Source organism: Passer domesticus, chromosome 23, assembly GCF_036417665.1.
Source record: "Passer domesticus isolate bPasDom1 chromosome 23, bPasDom1.hap1, whole genome shotgun sequence".
Lineage (NCBI taxonomy): Eukaryota > Metazoa > Chordata > Aves > Passeriformes > Passeridae > Passer > Passer domesticus.
This window is the reverse complement of record NC_087496.1, coordinates 6366398-6382798: the sequence shown is the minus strand read 5'-3', so window position 1 is coordinate 6382798 and position 16401 is coordinate 6366398. Positions and strand designations below refer to the sequence as shown.

The 16401-nt window shown below is 54.8% G+C and overlaps 3 protein-coding genes across 3 annotated transcripts; 2 read left to right on the top strand and 1 right to left on the bottom strand.

Annotated features, from left to right (window-relative positions):
• Positions 1–2623: 2623 nt before the first annotated feature.
• On the bottom strand, positions 2624–4365 carry HSPB2 (heat shock protein family B (small) member 2). Its single transcript, XM_064397721.1, has 2 exons — positions 4132–4365; positions 2624–3216 (listed from the first exon to the last, which is right to left on the bottom strand). The coding sequence occupies exons 1-2, from the start codon at positions 4223–4225 to the stop codon at positions 2765–2767; spliced, it is 546 nt and encodes a 181-aa protein (XP_064253791.1). The 5' UTR covers positions 4226–4365; the 3' UTR covers positions 2624–2764.
• A 1956-nt stretch (positions 4366–6321) lies between these two features.
• Positions 6322–8934, top strand: CRYAB (crystallin alpha B). The gene is made up of 3 exons (XM_064397858.1): positions 6322–6642; positions 7542–7664; positions 8590–8934. The coding sequence occupies exons 1-3, from the start codon at positions 6445–6447 to the stop codon at positions 8791–8793; spliced, it is 525 nt and encodes a 174-aa protein (XP_064253928.1). The 5' UTR covers positions 6322–6444; the 3' UTR covers positions 8794–8934.
• A 3200-nt stretch (positions 8935–12134) lies between these two features.
• Positions 12135–16335, top strand: FDXACB1 (ferredoxin-fold anticodon binding domain containing 1). Its single transcript, XM_064397722.1, has 5 exons — positions 12135–12540; positions 13024–13180; positions 13748–13951; positions 14506–14664; positions 14968–16335. The coding sequence occupies exons 1-5, from the start codon at positions 12324–12326 to the stop codon at positions 16124–16126; spliced, it is 1896 nt and encodes a 631-aa protein (XP_064253792.1). The 5' UTR covers positions 12135–12323; the 3' UTR covers positions 16127–16335.
• The last annotated feature ends 66 nt before the right edge of the window (positions 16336–16401 follow it).

The window sequence follows — 16401 nt, the reverse complement described above, 5'->3', positions numbered from 1 at the left end:
TGGGTGAGCAGCACTGTGACCTGCCTTGCTCTGACACTGCTCCTCAGCTCGGGGCTGGAGAAACGGCACAGAATTTGGGATTAGATGTGTGCAGACAGCTGGGATTCAGCGTTCTCAGGCTGCTGCAGAGCCCAGGTGCTCCCAGGAGCCTGTCCCTGCCTGGGAAGCTGCAGACTCTGTGTCTCTGTCTCTGTTGTTTTAATGAGCCAGCGTCTGTTGTGATTTCTGGGATAACTCGGGCTTTGTTGCTTTGTGGGGAAGGAGCGAAAAAAACCGGCTGGGAGCCTGTTCCCATCAGCCTCTCCCACAAACACTGGGGCTGCCGCTTTGAGCTCCAGCAGAGAAACAGAAAAGCATCACAAACACTGGCGGGGCCGGCAGCGCTTGGCTGCCACCCCGCATTCCCTGCCGGCGGGGACGGCAGCGGCGACAGCCTGACCTGCAGGGGACAGCGGGGACAGCCCTGCCCGCCCGGCACTGCCAGCCCCTGTCCCGCCTGGTGACACAGCTGTGACACCGGCCCGAGAGCCCCGGGGGGAGAATGAGCAGGGGACAGCAAAACCAGGGCCAGGGGCAGCAAAACCAGGGTCAGGGACAGCAAAACCAGGGGCAGGAGAAGGAACAGGGGAGAGCAAAACCAGGGTCAGGGGAGAGCAAAACCAGGGCCAGGAGAATGAACAGGAGACAGCAAAACCAGGGCCAGAGAAGTGAACAGGGGAGAGCAAAGCCATGGCCAGGGCACAGAATTCGGTCATCACTACTAATTCTGGGCATTTTTATGGCAAGAGCATCCCTCAGCACCAGGACAGGTGTGGTGCAGCACACAGAGCTGCACTGTCTATCAAAAATGCAGGAGGGAGCTCTGTGCTGCTCTGGGCACTGCTTTTGTCTCAGAATCCTCTCCCAGGGCAGCCCCGGAGCTGTTTCAGCCCCCGGAGCTGCTGAGCAGGCACAGATGGCACTGATGGTCCAGGCTGTGCCACGTGTGCCAGGCTGTGTGAGTGCTCTCCTGGCCATCCCCCATCCCCAGCCAGGGCAGGAGCTCGTCCCCATCCCAGGAAAGCTGCGGGGAGCAAAGGCACCAGCAGCACTTTTGCCAGGGCAGGGACAAAGCCCTTTTAGGGCTGCTGCCAGTGTGTCTGTGGGTCTGAGGAAGATTTTGGGAGGGGAGGGAGGAAATGGTGGCCATGCCTGAGCCCACACACACCCCTGGGGCTCTGCCCCCACCACAGGGCTCAGAGCTCAGCCCTCCTCATCTGGGGTCTGGGTGACAGGTGATTCAAAGCCCCAAGCCCAGAATTAACCCTGGAATTATTATTAACGACTTAGACAACGCCTGTGGGAAAGGTGATTTTTTATTTTGACAGTTTGTCTGGTTCTACTGCAGGGGTCAGGGCAGGGGGTCAGGCACTGAGGGCAGCAGCTCTGCCCTGGGCTCAGTGCCCTCGCTGTGCCCCCTGAGCCTGGCAGGCAGGGCTGCTCCTCATCTGACTGATCCCCGGGGCAGGGAGCTGAAAATAGCTGGGCACTGCCCTGCTCTGCACCCCACTCGGCCTGGCAGGGGACAAAAACCAGCCTGATATCCATGTTCCAGCCCCAAGGGATGTGCTGGGCACGGCCTGAGGGGGCATTCCTGCCCCGGGGTGGGCACAGCCACAGGGAGTGGGGGAAGTCACATCCCCCAGGATTTTGGAGAAGGCACACCTCTCCGTATGGAGAGCAGCACTAGGCATGCCAGGCACCCCCAAATTTAGCCACTGACACAGCATTTTGTGTGCCTGGCTCGGCTCTGACCACACAAGGGTGGCAACTGTCACCTGCTGAGCCCTGGGGCCGGCGGGGCGGCAGCTGCCAGCGCAGCACACTCGATCCCTGTCCCCAGCACGGGGACATTGCTCACGTAGCACCGCAGTGGCTGCAAAGGGGCCACACTCAGCCCCTCCCTCCCTCACAGACAGGGCTGGGGCACAGCCAGGCAGCTGGGCTCCGAGCAGAGCCTCTCCCGTCAGGGTTTTGGGTTCAGGGCTGTGTGTGAGGGATGTGCCGTAGCTAAAGGGCTGGGCGGGCACAGGCTGTGCTGGGCATTCATTTGTGCCCCATTCACTCGGGCTCATTCCAGCTGCAGCTCTGGGGATGCTCAGGGACCTTCCGAGGGCTCAGCACTGCTCTCACCTTTTTGTCCTTGAGGTCACCTCACTCCGGGCTCCCCCTGGGCCGGGGGGGTGGGACACAGAGGTGGCACAGTCCCTCCATGTCCCCACTGGTGAGCCCAGTGCCAGCTGGGCACTGTCCACCCCTCCTGCTGCACAGGAGCAACACGAGTCCAAGGCAAACAAGAGAAGAGCAGAGGCAGATTTATTCCTCTCTCCTCCTGATCGCTGCAGGCACTTTTACAGACCAACACCCACCTTGCACAGCCACCAGTGTCAGCCTCCAGCTCAGGAGCCAGGCACTGGGATCCCCTTTTCTCTCTTCCCAGTGCCCTTCTGGGCTAGAGCTCAGTCCACTGAGGCACAGTTAAGGGTGAGAGCAGATCTGCCTGCTCACCTGACCTAGGAGAAAACTTGCATTACAGTCACTCACACTCACACTTCAGTCCCACTCTTTTTTTCAGTTCCAAGTCCCTCTTGTTCCCAGCCATCAGCCTTGAGAAGCAGAAGTGTGGCTGCCTCAGGGCCCTGCTAAACACTGAAGGTGAGGAACAGGGCTCTGGCACTGCGGATTCCCCATCCCTGTCCCTCCCACCTTCCCAGATCTGCGGCCTTTAGGATTTTTCCTTCTCTTTTCCTTCCTCAGCCCGTTCCTCCTCCCCCAGCGGCTGCTCCTGCTGGGTTATCTTCACCTCGTTGACTCTGGCCTTCACCTCCTTGCCCGTCCGGGGAGCCACAATGCTCAGGATGCCATCGTGGGACAGCGTGGCCCTGACCAGCAGGGGATCCACGTCCAGGGGCAGGATGTAGGTCCTGGTGAACTCCCTGGAGACGAAGCCGTGGCGGTCAGCCTTCTGCGGGTGCTGCCCCACCACCTCCAGCAGGTTGTCCACGGTGCGGACGCTGAGCTCGTCGGGCAGGAACTGGCAGACGTCCAGGAACACCTGGAACTTGTGCTGGTTCAGGCAGATCTCCGAGGTGCCCCTCTCCAGCTGCTTGTTGATGCGGGGTCGGATGTAGTAGCCGTGGTACAGGGCAGGGGCTAAAATCTCCGACGGGGACACACCTGCAGAGGAGACTCAGTGAGGAGTTTCCCGGCTGGAGCAGCACACAGGAGCGGTTTGGGACCTGGGGAACACCTTGCCTTTGCCACGTGCCCACAGCAGGGGTGGAGTCTGCTGCAGTTCCCACCTTTGTGCCCCTAAAACCCACCCAGAGCCACATCCCTGCCAGCTGCTGCGTGCCACCGGGCTGCCCAGAGCTGCCAGAGCCCGGGGCTGGCATCCAGCTTCACATGTTGGGTGCACGGGGAGGGCCTGCCGGGTGCTCTGCGGGCTCTGCACAGCCAGGGACGGGCATGGAAACTGCTGATGGCGAACAACTAAAGGCCTTTTGTGTGCCATTGTCCACGGGGCTTCCCTTGGAGCTTTTTGCCTTTTCACGCTGTTGTGCTGGTGCTGAATGGTTCTGCTGCTGCCCACATTCCTTCCCCTCGGCCAGCCACTGCCCAGCTTTGTGCTGAACGCCCCAGCTCAGCTTTTCTCCACATCCCCCCCGGCTGGAAAAGCTTCTCCCCCCCTCCCCTGAGCGCTTTTGCTCCATGTTTTCACAGCATGTGCACGAATGCCAGAGCATGGCTGGCACGAGGGAGGGAGGGAGGGACGGGCAGCAGGGGCATGGATGGGGAAGTGGACATGAAGAGAGAGACCCTGGCTATTCCCTGGCCATTCCCTGGTCATTCCCTGGCTATTCCCTCACTATTCCCTGGCTATTCCCTGGATATTCCCTGGTTTTTCCCTATTTCCTGTATTTTTTCCTGTCTGTTCCCCCTCGATTGGATCTGGGTTCCTCCACTCAAAATTCCCCAGCTCCATCTTCCCCCGGCTCTGGAGCTCAAGCTCCCCAGAGGGAATCCCACCAGCCCTGCAGCAGCAGAGGGGAGAAAGGTGCAAAGAGGGGGGGATCCCACCTCCTTCCTTACCTTCTCCAAAGTTCTGGTCGTAGATCTTGCTGGGGTTGGCAAACTCGTACTCGGAGCTCATGGGGTAGGCGTGGGGCACGGTGCGGGCGGCCATGGCGTGTCCAGGACAGACACCTTCCTTCTTGCCTTCCTTCTTTCCTTCCTTCCTTCCTGTCTGCCTTCCTTCCCAGCCCTCGCTGCCTCTCCGAGTGAGGGCTGCAGGCTGCAAGGCTCCAGCTGGGTGGATTCCAAAGGGAGGAGTGAGTGAGTGATAAAAAAGAGGGACCAAAATAGCCCCGTGCAGGCCCCAGGACGCCAGACCAGGGCAGCTTGTCTCTGCATTCCAGCAGGGAGGGCAGGGGACACCTCGGGGACACCTTGGGGACCCCTCCTGGAGCAGGGGGTGGATGGGCAGCCCAGCCCAGCCCGGACTCAGGGGCTGAGGGGAGCAGGACAGACCCCAGGCTCTGCTGCTCCAAAGCAAGAGAGGCTCCTTGGAGCAGCTCAGGGAGTCCCTGGCACTGGAACTGGTGGCCCTGAGCCCCCGTGGGTGGCTGGGGCTTGTTCAGCTCATGCAGTGAAGCCTCTGCCCACACCCATTGCCCACTGTGAGCTTGGGGCTCAAACCCCTCCGTGAGCAGCCTGATTTCCCCAGGAGCTGAGCTCCAGTCTCTGCTCCTGCAGTGGTGAAGGGCAGGAGGGAAGCAGGGACCCAGGTCCCACTGCTGTCACCTCCCCAGCCTGAGCCCTGCTGCTGCCCACGCTCTTCCCTTGGCCGGGCTTTGGCACAAGGCCATGGAGCAATGCTGGTGCCAGTTAACCCAGGCTCTGAGCCTGGCCTAAATCCAGTTTTACTGAGCAGGGCTGGTGGGCTGCAGCAGGGGAGGGGGGCCCAGCTGAGCTCTGCACACCCTGAAAGCAGAGCTTGCCTTGAGCCCTGCAGTGCGGGGGAGCAGGTGCAGTGCTGCTGATGTAATGGGGACTTGGAGAGGGTATTTATGGCTGGGCTGCTGCACAGAGCAAATCCTGCTCCCTGTTCTTGCAGGCAAGCCGAGAGGAAGAGGCTCAGAGCCTCTGGCAGTGCCTCTGAGCCAGGAATTGTGTTTGAATTGTGAGCTCCCACAGGCAGAGAAGCTCTTGCCCTTCAACAGAAGCTAAGCTGAACCCATTCCTGTGATTTGGGTTCACAGGCAAGGCAGGAATTAAAGCAAATATGTGAATTGTTAGGGGGAGAGCTGCAGGAAAGCAGGTTAGTGCAGGGGCAGAGGTGTTCTGCACCCTTGGGAGCAGGGGCAGAGGTGTTCTGCACCCTTGGGTGCAGGGGCAGAGGTGTTCTGCACCCCTGGGAGCAGGGCCAAAGGTGTTCTGCACCCCTGGGTGCAGGGGCAGAGGTGTTCTGCACCCCTGGGTGTAGGGGCAGAGGTGATCTGCATCCCTGGGTGCAAAGCCAGAGGTGTTCTGCACCCCTGGGTGCAGGGGCAGAGGTGATCTGCACCCCTGGGAGCAGGGCCAGAGGTGTTCTGCACCCCTGGGAGCAGGGCCAGAGGTGTTCTGCACCCCTGGGAGCAGGGCCAGAGGTGTTCTGCACCCCTGGGTGCAGGGGCAGAGGTGTTCTGCACCCCTGGGAGCAGGGCAGCACACCCTGGAGGCCATGACTGTGCCCAGGTTCTCTCTGGGGTCACAGCGTGGGGCTCTTCCCTCCAGAACAACGTGCTCTGCAGTGGGCAAAAGACAAGAGGTGTTGGTGGAGAGATCCATCCTGGATTCACACCCACCACGAGGGCAGCAGGGCTCGCTGGGCTGCGCAGCTGCAGTGCCAGGATGCCAGCAGAGCCCTCCTGGCACCTTCCCTAGCCCTGATTTTGGGGCTCCCTTTGCTGCCGGGACAGGCTCAGCCCTGCTGGGTGATGCTGAGGTCCTGGGAACAAGGGCCCCTTGTCCTGCTCCTCCTATCCAAAGATAGGAGCTGCATTGATCCCGCTGGCATCCAGGGCAGCTGGACCACGGGCCAAGCCTGCCCAGGACTGTGGATAAACAGCACGTGGGCAGCAGGGCGGGCACCGGGCCATTCTGCCTTCTTGCTGCCCCATTGGGCTCCTCTTCCTCCTCTCCCCTTCCCCCTCCTCCTCAGCAGCGCGCTCAAATCCCTCAGACAGCTACTGGGCACCGCCGAAGGGCCCGGCCCAGGAGTGGGACAATAAAATCCCTGACACCACTGTTCAAGAGGCCTCGGGGGGGTGGAAGGCCAGGCCAGCTGCGCGGGTATAAAGCTGTCCCCGCTGCCGGCACGGCACTGCAGCACAGTTGTTTGCCAGGCTCCTCCAGCGCTCTCCAATGGATATCACCATCCACAACCCCCTGATCCGCAGACCTTTCTTCTCTTGGTTGGCACCGAGTCGTATCTTTGACCAGATTTTCGGGGAGCACCTGCCCGAGTCGGAGCTGCTCCCTGTTTCCCCCAGCTTCAGCCCCTTCCTGATGAGATCCCCCATCCTTCGGATGCCCAGTTGGCTAGAGACAGGACTCTCGGAGGTAATCTTTGCTTCTTCGGGCTCTTGGTGGGGGCCCAGGAGAGCTGAGAGCGTGGAGGATGCTCCTAGGTGGTTTTGTTTTTAAGGAAAGAGGCTGGGGAAAGGTGCTGTGTTTGCACCTCTGTGTTGTTTGGGATGGAGCGAGTCTGGCCATAGTGATGGGGACAGAGCTCAGATCACCCTAGGAGCAGGCAGAGGAAAGGAGGGAACCTAATTTCCTTAATTTCTCTAATTTCTCTAATTTCCCTAATTTCTCTAATTTCCCTAATTTCCCAGTCTGCTGCACCAAACTTTCAATCCCACTCCCACCTGAGGAATGAAGAGCACAGGGGCAGTGGGGTCCTCATGCCAGGCAGAGCAGGAGCCCATGGCTGCTGAGGGAAAAGGGCCCATTTCAAACAATCACTGCCCTGAAAAGCAGCGTTTTAATAAGATCCAGGACCCAGAGGCTGAGCCAAGAGGCTTTGCCTGTCCTGCAAGTCAACTGTCTTATTTACAAGGAGCTTGAGGAGCTATTCCGAGCAGAAGGAGTGAAAGTATTACTTTAATCCTTGCATAATGTCCCTCTTGATTTAGTGACCGGCTGCCTGGTGAAGCAGCCATAATGAAGAGTCAGCTTTAAATCAAGAGTCAGTTTTAACTAATTCAGGTGGAGAATCTCAGGTCCTGCAGCGATGGGCATTAGCACAAGGCCAGCAGGGGACAGAGCCACTCAGATCAGATCCCAAAATAAAGGTCAGTGAGTGTGTAGAGACCAGCTTGAGCCTCGACCCACTGCATTGTTTTTTAAGCTGAAACCTTCACCTGCTCTTTTCTGAAGTCACCTCCTTGTTTTTGCTCTTTTCTGAAGTCACCTCCTTGCTTTTGCTCTTTTCTGAAGTCACCTCCTGGTTTTTGCAGATGCGACTGGACAAGGACAAATTTTATGTGAACCTGGATGTGAAGCATTTCTCCCCTGAGGAGCTGAAGGTGAAGGTGCTCGGGGACATGATCGAGATCCACGGCAAGCACGAGGAGCGCCAGGTACCCCTGCTTTAATTCACCTCTGAGGGAGTCACTCTCACCCCTGGTGGCTGCAGAACAACCCCCTGCTCATCTCAAATATTTGTTATTATTTTTTTATTAAGATGCTCCATGCAATCCCCCCCAGCTGATCCCAGACAGGGCAGCAGGAGGGTGGAGGTTTATTGCTGATGTTGCATGAACTGTGAACTGAACTGGAAAATCATCTGTGAAATGGGCATTTTTGGGCTTCCCCTCTTTCTGGGAAGAGGCCAGGAATGCAGGGAGGTGTCCAACGAGCTAAAAATTAACTGTAACAATCAAGCCACATAAAAAATCAGTGCATTGCCCTGTGTGTTACCTTTCCTAGGCCCAGCTATCAGCTTCTAATCCTTAAAAGTTCTGTTCTGCTGTCATTCATCCCTCTCCCTGCTGGCTCTGGAGACCTGTGTGGACACTGGGCAGGCAGAAACGCAAAGCCAAGCCCAGAGCTGGATATAACACCATTTTTCAGTCCCCAAAGCAGCTGTGTCCCTGGAATTGTCACCCTAGGAGCACAGCGTGTCACCAGGAGATGCAGTGCTCCTGCAGCACTGGGGGCCTGGAATCCTGACACCAGTTCTGGAATCCTTTTTGGCTAGGAAGATAAATCAGGCACTGAGGGTCTCCGGGGCAGGTGTGGCTGGAGTGGCACCTGGGGAATGGCACACAGAGTGCAGGGCAGCCTCTGGCTGGCACAGGGCGGGCACAAAACCTCCCCCTGTAAACTCTGCAGGCACTGCCCCACTCCAGCTCATCCTCAAAACCCTTTTAACTCCCTGGAAAATCTTTCCTCTGAAAGCCCCAACTCCCTTTGAGCATGACCCCGTGGTTAAGGCGGCACCGGGCGAATACTCCTTAATTAAAAAGCTGCGTGGTAACGACTTTCCTCCTCCCCTTCGCTCAGGACGAGCACGGCTTCATCGCCAGGGAGTTCAGCAGGAAATACCGGATCCCGGACGACGTGGACCCGCTGACCATCACGTCGTCGCTGTCGCTGGACGGGGTGCTGACCGTCAGCGCTCCCCGCAAGCAGAGCGATGTCCCCGAGCGCAGCATCCCCATCACCCGCGAGGACAAACCGGCCATCGCAGGAGCCCAGAGGAAGTGAGCGCTGCTCTGCTGTCCCCAAAGCCACCCCTGGAGGGCCATTCCAGAGCTCTTCCCTCCGCCAGGTGCCGGCCGTACTGAACGGCTGCTCGTATTATTTATGCTGAGTAAGTTTACTAACGAATAAAACCATGGAGAAGCAGTTTGGATTGGTTTGTTTTGGGTTGGGTTGAGAAAGGTGGAGAAAAAGTGCAGGGCAACATCGTTTTTGGGTGGCAGGCGTGCCCAGGACAGCTTATCTGGGTGTTCAGAAGCACTTTGCTCATCACACCTTGTGTTCTCTCTCCCTCCAACGCTGCCAGAGGATTTCAGAGTGTTTCACAAGCAACAGGAGAGTTTGTCCCATGGAGATTAAACTGCTAAAACAGCTCCAAGCCAATTGCAACCCACCTGAAGTGTGGGGATTTGATAACAGCTGGCTGCAAGACAAGTGTATCTTAAATCTCTCCAATGATTCATGTGATGAGTTGTGTGAATTCTCCAATGGAGAAACATCCAGGGGCTGCAGCCAGTTCAGAGCAGCTTCAGGGGAAAACTGCAGGGCTGCAGTAAACACACATCTCCCCAAAGAGAAGGAAAACATCTTGCTCTGATGATGCAAATCACATCCCTTTGAAAGTCTGCTGTTAGTGCCCTTCAAACACTGAGCAGGATCTGATGTCTACAGCAATAATCTGATTTATGGCAGCATTGCTGAGTGATACAAACCACTATAAAGTCCTTTTCAGGCATCTTCATCTGCCTAGCACCTCTCTTCAAAGGGGTAGAAAGGCAATTCTGCATGACTGGAACTGAATTTCTGGAATTCATCTTCAAAAAGGACAGATCTGTCACACAGATCATCAGCCCCAGTCATGACCTGACCTATTTTCTGTGTTCCTTGCACCTGCTGAGACAAAAGTTCTGTTAGCAGGGCTCACAGCACACCTCAGCTGAGCAGGGAGGACATCCTCCCATGGCTGTAGGTGAGAAAAAGAAAATGAGCACTCTGCGATGCAGGGTCACTGTCAAACACCCCAAATCCCCCCTCATTTTCAAGTCTGCTGTTTCCTTTTAGCTGTTTCTAATTAGCTCAGGTGTTAATTTGGTTTGTCTGGCCAGGCACAACCTCTGCACACAAGAACAAACCCCAGTCACACACACAGAGCACAGATTAAAAAGCAGGAAGAACATTTCCCACATGGTTTTGGTGCTGAAGGAAATCACAGCACCAAAAAAACCCCCGCTGGTTCCTGGGGTTTCTGCTGCTTCTCCTGCTTCCTTCTTGGTCCTTCTCCAGCTGCAGGCCTGGAGTGCAGCAGCACTGGGCACCTGGGCTGCACAAAAGAGGTTCCAGCTCAGGGTGGTGGCCTGGAAATCAATGAGGTTTTTGTTCAAATCCTAAAAGAGTCAACGCTGAAAGGAATTAAATGTAAAATAGTAAGAATTTAGCCAGAAAGTGCAACTGAGGGAAATGTTTTTTACAGCACAGGGGTTTCGTCAGGCTCAAATCAGCAGCCAGAAATGGGAATTTTGAGTGCAAGCTCTCTGGGGATAAACCGGATGAGGTCAGCCAGACAAGAATACTTGAAATGCAGAACCACTCCCTGAGTGACCTGAAATACCTGTTCTGGGGTGGCACAGAGCACAGCCCAGCACGGGAGAATGACAGAAAACATCTCTGTCATCTCCAGGCACAAACATCACCCAGGAGCTCCTCACATCCAGCAGATCATCCCCGTTCTGCTCACATGAAATTCCCTCTCTGATGTTTCCCTCTAATCTGAAGCGGGTTGTTTCCAAAGCAGTGAGGGTGCTGAAAAGGAAAACTCCCATTTAGCATGGCCAAATATAAGTTTGGAGTTTCATAATTATTGGAATGGGAAGGTTGTGTGGTAACTATTTTCTCAGTACCCAACACCTCTCCAAGCCACTGCACATCATCTAAAATAGACAAAATGATTCTCTCAAGGCCACAGTGCCCAGCACAGAGCTCACAAACTGTGGCAGGGGCTCAGCTTTGCCCATTTCAAACCTTCCTCTGTCATTATCTGTGTGAAACACTGTCCCTGCCCTGTGGGCAGCTGTGGGCACACAAATGGAGCAGGTGACACCCAGGCCTGGCTGCTGTAGATATTCTAGACTATAATTTCCTTCCTTCTCAAAGGCACCACACACATATGTGAGGCAGGGTAATTAATGTACCTTGTATCACCCTGCTGAGGAATTAGGGACCTTCTTATTACACCTTGCAATTATCTGACACCTAATGATGATTCCAGCACCTTTCCACTGCTCCTCTTCTCTTTTTCTTCTCTTTCTGTCTGTCTCTGCTTCTCCCCTTTGGGAATTCAAGCAGCACAAAGATTGTCAAAGGATAAAAATTACAGGTACAGGTAAAGGTCAGTTCAGAGGAGGCCACCAAATTGATTCTAGGGCTGGAACTCCTCTGCTATGAGGACAGGCTGAGAGAATTTGGATTGTTGAGCCTGGAAAGGAGATTTCAGAGCAAATTAATTGTGGCCTTGCAGTACCTGATGGGAGCCCCAGGAAAGATGGAGAGAGACATTCCCAAAGGCCTGGAGTGGGGGAATGGCTCCAACCCGACAGAGAGCAGGGTTAGACTGGATATTAACAAGAAATTTTACCCTGTGAGGGTGGCAAGGCTCAGGCACAGGCTGCCCAGAGAAGCTGGGAAGTGGATGGAAGTGTATTAACAAGAGATTTTACCTTGTGAGAGCAGCGAGGCTCGGGCACAGGCTGCCCAGAGAAGCTGGGAAGTGCTGGAAGTGTATTAACAAGAAATTTTATCCTGTGAGGGCGGTGAGGCTCGGACACAGGCTGCCCAGAGAAGCTGGGACGTGCTGGAAGTGTATTAACAAGAAATTTTACCCTGTGAGAGTGATGAGGCTTGGGCACAGGCTGCCCAGAGAAGCTGGGACGTGCTGGAAGTGTATTAACAAGAAATTTTACCTTGTGAGAGCAGCGAGGCTCGGGCACAGGCTGCCCAGAGAAGCTGGGACGTGCTGGAAGTGTATTAACAAGAAATTTTACCCTGTGAGAGTGATGAGGCTCGGGCACAGGCTGCCCAGAGAAGCTGGGAAGTGCTGGAAGTGTATTAACAAGAAATTTTACCCTGTGAGAGTGATGAGGCTCGGGCACAGGCTGCCCAGAGAAGCTGGGAAGTGGATGGAAGTGTTTGAGGATGGGGCTTTGAGCAGCCTGACCTAGGGTAGAGAAAGGTGTCCCAGCACAAGATCAGCTTTCTAACCCGAACCATTCTGTGTCTCTGCGACTCTGCGATTCCTAGGCTTTTTAAACAGCCTTTTTTTTTTTTTCCTTTTTGAACGCAACACCCATTTCCTGTTGCACGGCGGCGGGGCGAGCTGCCCGAATCCCCGCTGCCGCTGCCGGGGATGCCGCAGCGCATCCTTCACGGGGACACCGCCACCTCTCCGCGCTCGGGGGAGGAGCCGCGGCCACCGAGGAGTCCCCGGGGATGCCCGCGGGGCCACAACGCCACCGGCAGCGGCCGCTGACCGGCCGCACGTCATGAGCGAGCGCCGCCGGCTGCGAGCGCCGCTCCCGGCCGGGGCCATGGGGCCGCCGCCCCGCCGCGTCCTGCTGCTCGGAGAGGGCAACTTCTCCTTCGCCGCGGCGCTCTGCGGGGCCCAGGCCACGCACGTGGTGGCCACTTGCTACGAGAGCGAGGAGGAGGCGGCGGGGCGCGGGGGAGCGGCGCGGAGCATCCGCCGGCTGCGGGACAGCGGTGGGTGCGGGCTGGGGTGAGCGTGGAGCGGCTGCTGAGAGCGCTGCTGGCACCCTCCTGGCATCGCTGGCACCTTCATGGCATCGCTGGCACCCTCATGGCATCGCTGGCTCCCTCCTGGCACCGTTGTCACCCTGGTGTCACCCTCCTGGCATCGCTGCCCCGCGCGTTCCTCGCTGCTCTGTCCCTTGGAGCCCCTCCAGGCGTCTCAGGGGAGGGACTGGAATGGCCCAGCTGGCCAAATGAAATGCTTTAAAACCTGATCAGGATGAAATAGTACTGAAACTATTATTTTCAAGTATTTTCAGAAGTTTCTGCTGCCTTGAGAGCAAAGGGCAAAGTGAGCCCCACAGGGCTCCCTGGCGTTCCCAATGCTCCAGGCAGCTCTCGCTTATTTCAAAACGCCCTGGAGGATTTGCACTCCCACCTTTGCTTAAAATTTTCCTCCCTGGTAGCCAGCAGAGCCTTGTTTTGCTGTCGCAGGAGCCGAGGTTGTGTTTTCCGTGGACTGCACCAAGCTGAAGGAGCACTTTTTACCGGGAAAACGGGAATTTGATCGCATTTATTTCAACTTCCCTCACTGCGGGAGGAAGGCCGGGGTGGTGAAGAACAGGCAGCTCCTTGCCGGCTTTTTCCATAGGTGAGTAAACCCGAATTAATTCCGTGTTAATTACCGGCAGTGGCACAGCTTTTCAGCCTCATTCCAGGTGTTTTTTGGAATGACCAAGCAGGCAGGAGCACAAATATTGCACACCTTTTGTTCTGCAGGTGATTTTCTGTCTCCAGGAGAGCAGCACTGCTGCAGAACAAAACTATAAAGCACCTAAAATGTGTTTTGGTTGCCTAAAAGTCTGCTGTTCTCCATTGCACGTCAATAAATAAATAGGAAAATGAAAAATTAAAAAAAAAATCATAAGCTGGGAGGAAACAAAGGTTTGGCAAAAGGGTGTTTTAAATGTGGCTGAAACAACAACAGAACTGAGTGCAGGCACAGCCATGAATCTCTTCTGCCAAAATAGGCAGGGAAAAGTTTTTAGATCTCCCTGAGCTGTTGCTGACTGCTGCAAACACTGAAATATTTCAGTTGTCACAGCTGCTTCTCACTTCCTAGAGGCCCCAGGTGCTGTGGCTGCAGTGTCACGGCGGCCGTGACACGGGGGATTTGGGGCTGTGCTGACAGGATTTTCTGCTCTGCTTTCCCTCCCAGCTGTGCAGAAGTGCTGGCACAGCACGGACAGGTGCACGTGGCCCTTTGCAGTGGCCAGGGAGGGACTCCTGCGGATCAGCCCCGGAGGGAGTGGCACAACAGCTGGCAGGTCGTGGCTGTGGCAGCAGCAGCCGGGTTTGTCCTGAGCGACGTTCATCCTTTTAAAGCAGAGACTATCGATGGATACAAATGCACAGGTTACAGGTAACCATCACGTGGCAAAACTGGAATTCTGGTGTTTGTGCTCTTACAATGCCCCAGCGCTAGAATATTCCTTCAGTGTCTTGTTAGCTGGAGTGGAACTCCTTTTAATTTTCCTTTTAATTTTCCTTTTAGTTTTCCTTTTAACTTTCCTTTTAGTTTTCCTTTTAACTTTCCATTTAATTTTCCTTTTAATTTTCTTTTAATTTTCCTTTTAACTTTCCTTTTATTTTTCCTTTTAACTTTCCTTTTAATTTTCCTTGAAATTTTCCTTGAAATTTTCCTTTTAATTTTCCTTAAAATAGCTGCAGTTCTTGCTCATCTCTAAGCATTAAAATGCAAGCTTCCTGCCGAAGCACCCTCTAAAAATAAGACTGTCTGAGGATTTTAAAGGTCAAAAGCATCCGTTTGAGAACAAATATCAATCTCAGCCTAAACACAGAACGACTGGGGGTTGGTGCTGGCAGAGACCTCTGGCCATCATCTGCTCCTGCCTACTTGGGGCACATTAAATACCAGAAATTAGCGCTGACTTTGCTCTGGTTTTGTATTTTCAGGAGTCAGGATAAATCCTTCTGTGTAGAGGGTGCTTTGAACCACATTTTCACACGGAGCACAGCACCCCTGTGTTTCACACCCATGAGCTGCCAGACACAACTGGGAAGCCAAAAAGTTTCTTTTCGAGTGCCAGAAATCCTCGTGGATAAAATTAACAGGTGAGTTTTCTAATTGGTTTCTCTTTGGCAGTAGCAGCTCTCCTGCTCTCAGTGGGAATGCCCAGCAGTGGGGTCAGATAAATGGATATGGTGACTGGGAAATCCTTTTTTTTACCAGCAGATTGCAGTGAATTCTTGATTGTAACCTGCAGACAAACATGTGCAACACCTTTGGGGAAAGTCTTGGCTTGGTCAGGTCATTGCTGCCTTAAGAATGTTTTGGGTGAATTGCTGCACTCAAATTATGGCCGCAGGAAGGAAATCACAGATGGTGTCTGTAATTTGCACTTTTATTTTTCACAGGGGTTTCCTCGAAGTGAATTCAAGTCATCCAGTAAGGACAGTAAAGGAGAAGCTCAGTGCAGGGCTCAGCCAAGTTTTTCCTCTGCAGAACATCAGCTCCTGCCTTCCCCTGCTGCACCAAGGTCGCCCCGGTGGTGTTTGCCACTCCAACATCTTCTGGATCACCCTGAGCCCAGGGGGGGCTCCAAGCACTGAGAAAATGTCTCAGGGACTGGCAGACACACTTTTGTGTTCCCATTTTGGCCAGGGCACAGGTGAGAGTGTACAGGAAGGATGCCCAGTTCCAAAGCAGTTTTACCTCAGGCCTTCCCTCCTGCCTCATGCTCAGGCAATAATAAAGAAAGGAGATTTTTCCCCAGGGACACTTCAGGTTCTTTCTGGGCCAGTTTTTAGGAAATGTCGGATCACCCCCCACTCCATGCCTGTTTTCCATGAGATGCTCCTTGTGCTTGCAGCTAGCAGGGGCACGGAGAGCAGCTGTGTCCAGATGTTGGTGGATAACATTAAAGGCACCATGAATTCCCTTCACCAGGGCGTTTCTGGTGTCAAACCCAGCATCAGCCTGCAGGAAGCAACAAGTTTTGGAGCTGAGCTAAGTGACTTTGCTGCTTTTGAAAGGCAGCTTGGTGAAATCCAGCATTTCCTCTGTGTGGGGACAGACCCAGAGCCCTCAGGCTCCTGTGTGGGGGTTATCAGGACAGCTCCTGAGGAATTAAAAAGCCACGAGCTGGTTGTTATCTCTGCCTCGCTGAACCTGGACCTCCTGGCCATGCTGCTGTGTGGAATATCCGACTGGAGAATGCTCTGGACGTGGGACAGGCGCTTCCTCAGGCAGTTTCCTGAGGGAGAGTTGAGGCTTTTCAAGAGTTTTTCCCTCTATCCACCTTCCTACGTGCACGATGTCAGCTTCTGGGTGCCTGACGGGGAGGACTTTGATGAAGTGGCTTTTCACACCCTTGCCAGGAGGGTGTCAGGTGAAATGGTCGTTTCCATCCAGCTAAGGGACAATTTCCAGCAGCCAGGGACAGGACGGAGGAGCCTGTGCTACAGGGTGACTTTCCAGTCCTGTGACAGGGCCTTGGGCTGCCGGGAGGCAGCGGAGATGCAGCTGCACTTTCGGGAGGAAATCCAGCAACACCTGGGTGTGACCCTGAGGTAGAACAGAACAGCTCCCGTGGTCTGCAGGGGCTTTGTCACCTGGAAAATGTCACCTGCGTGTCCTTGGACCTCAGGCTGTGTTACTGCAGTGCCTGTCACAAGGGCGGGGTGGACTTTGAGCACCTGCAGACATTTCCACGTGGGAGTTCCTGTTCATGAGGATCAAACACTCCTCTTTTCTGTGTGTGTAATGAAACCTCGTTTTATAAAGTGGAGCTTTTCTTTCCTAGGGTCCTGTGAGAGTGGATTAATCGCTTTATTAATGCAAATTCCGCG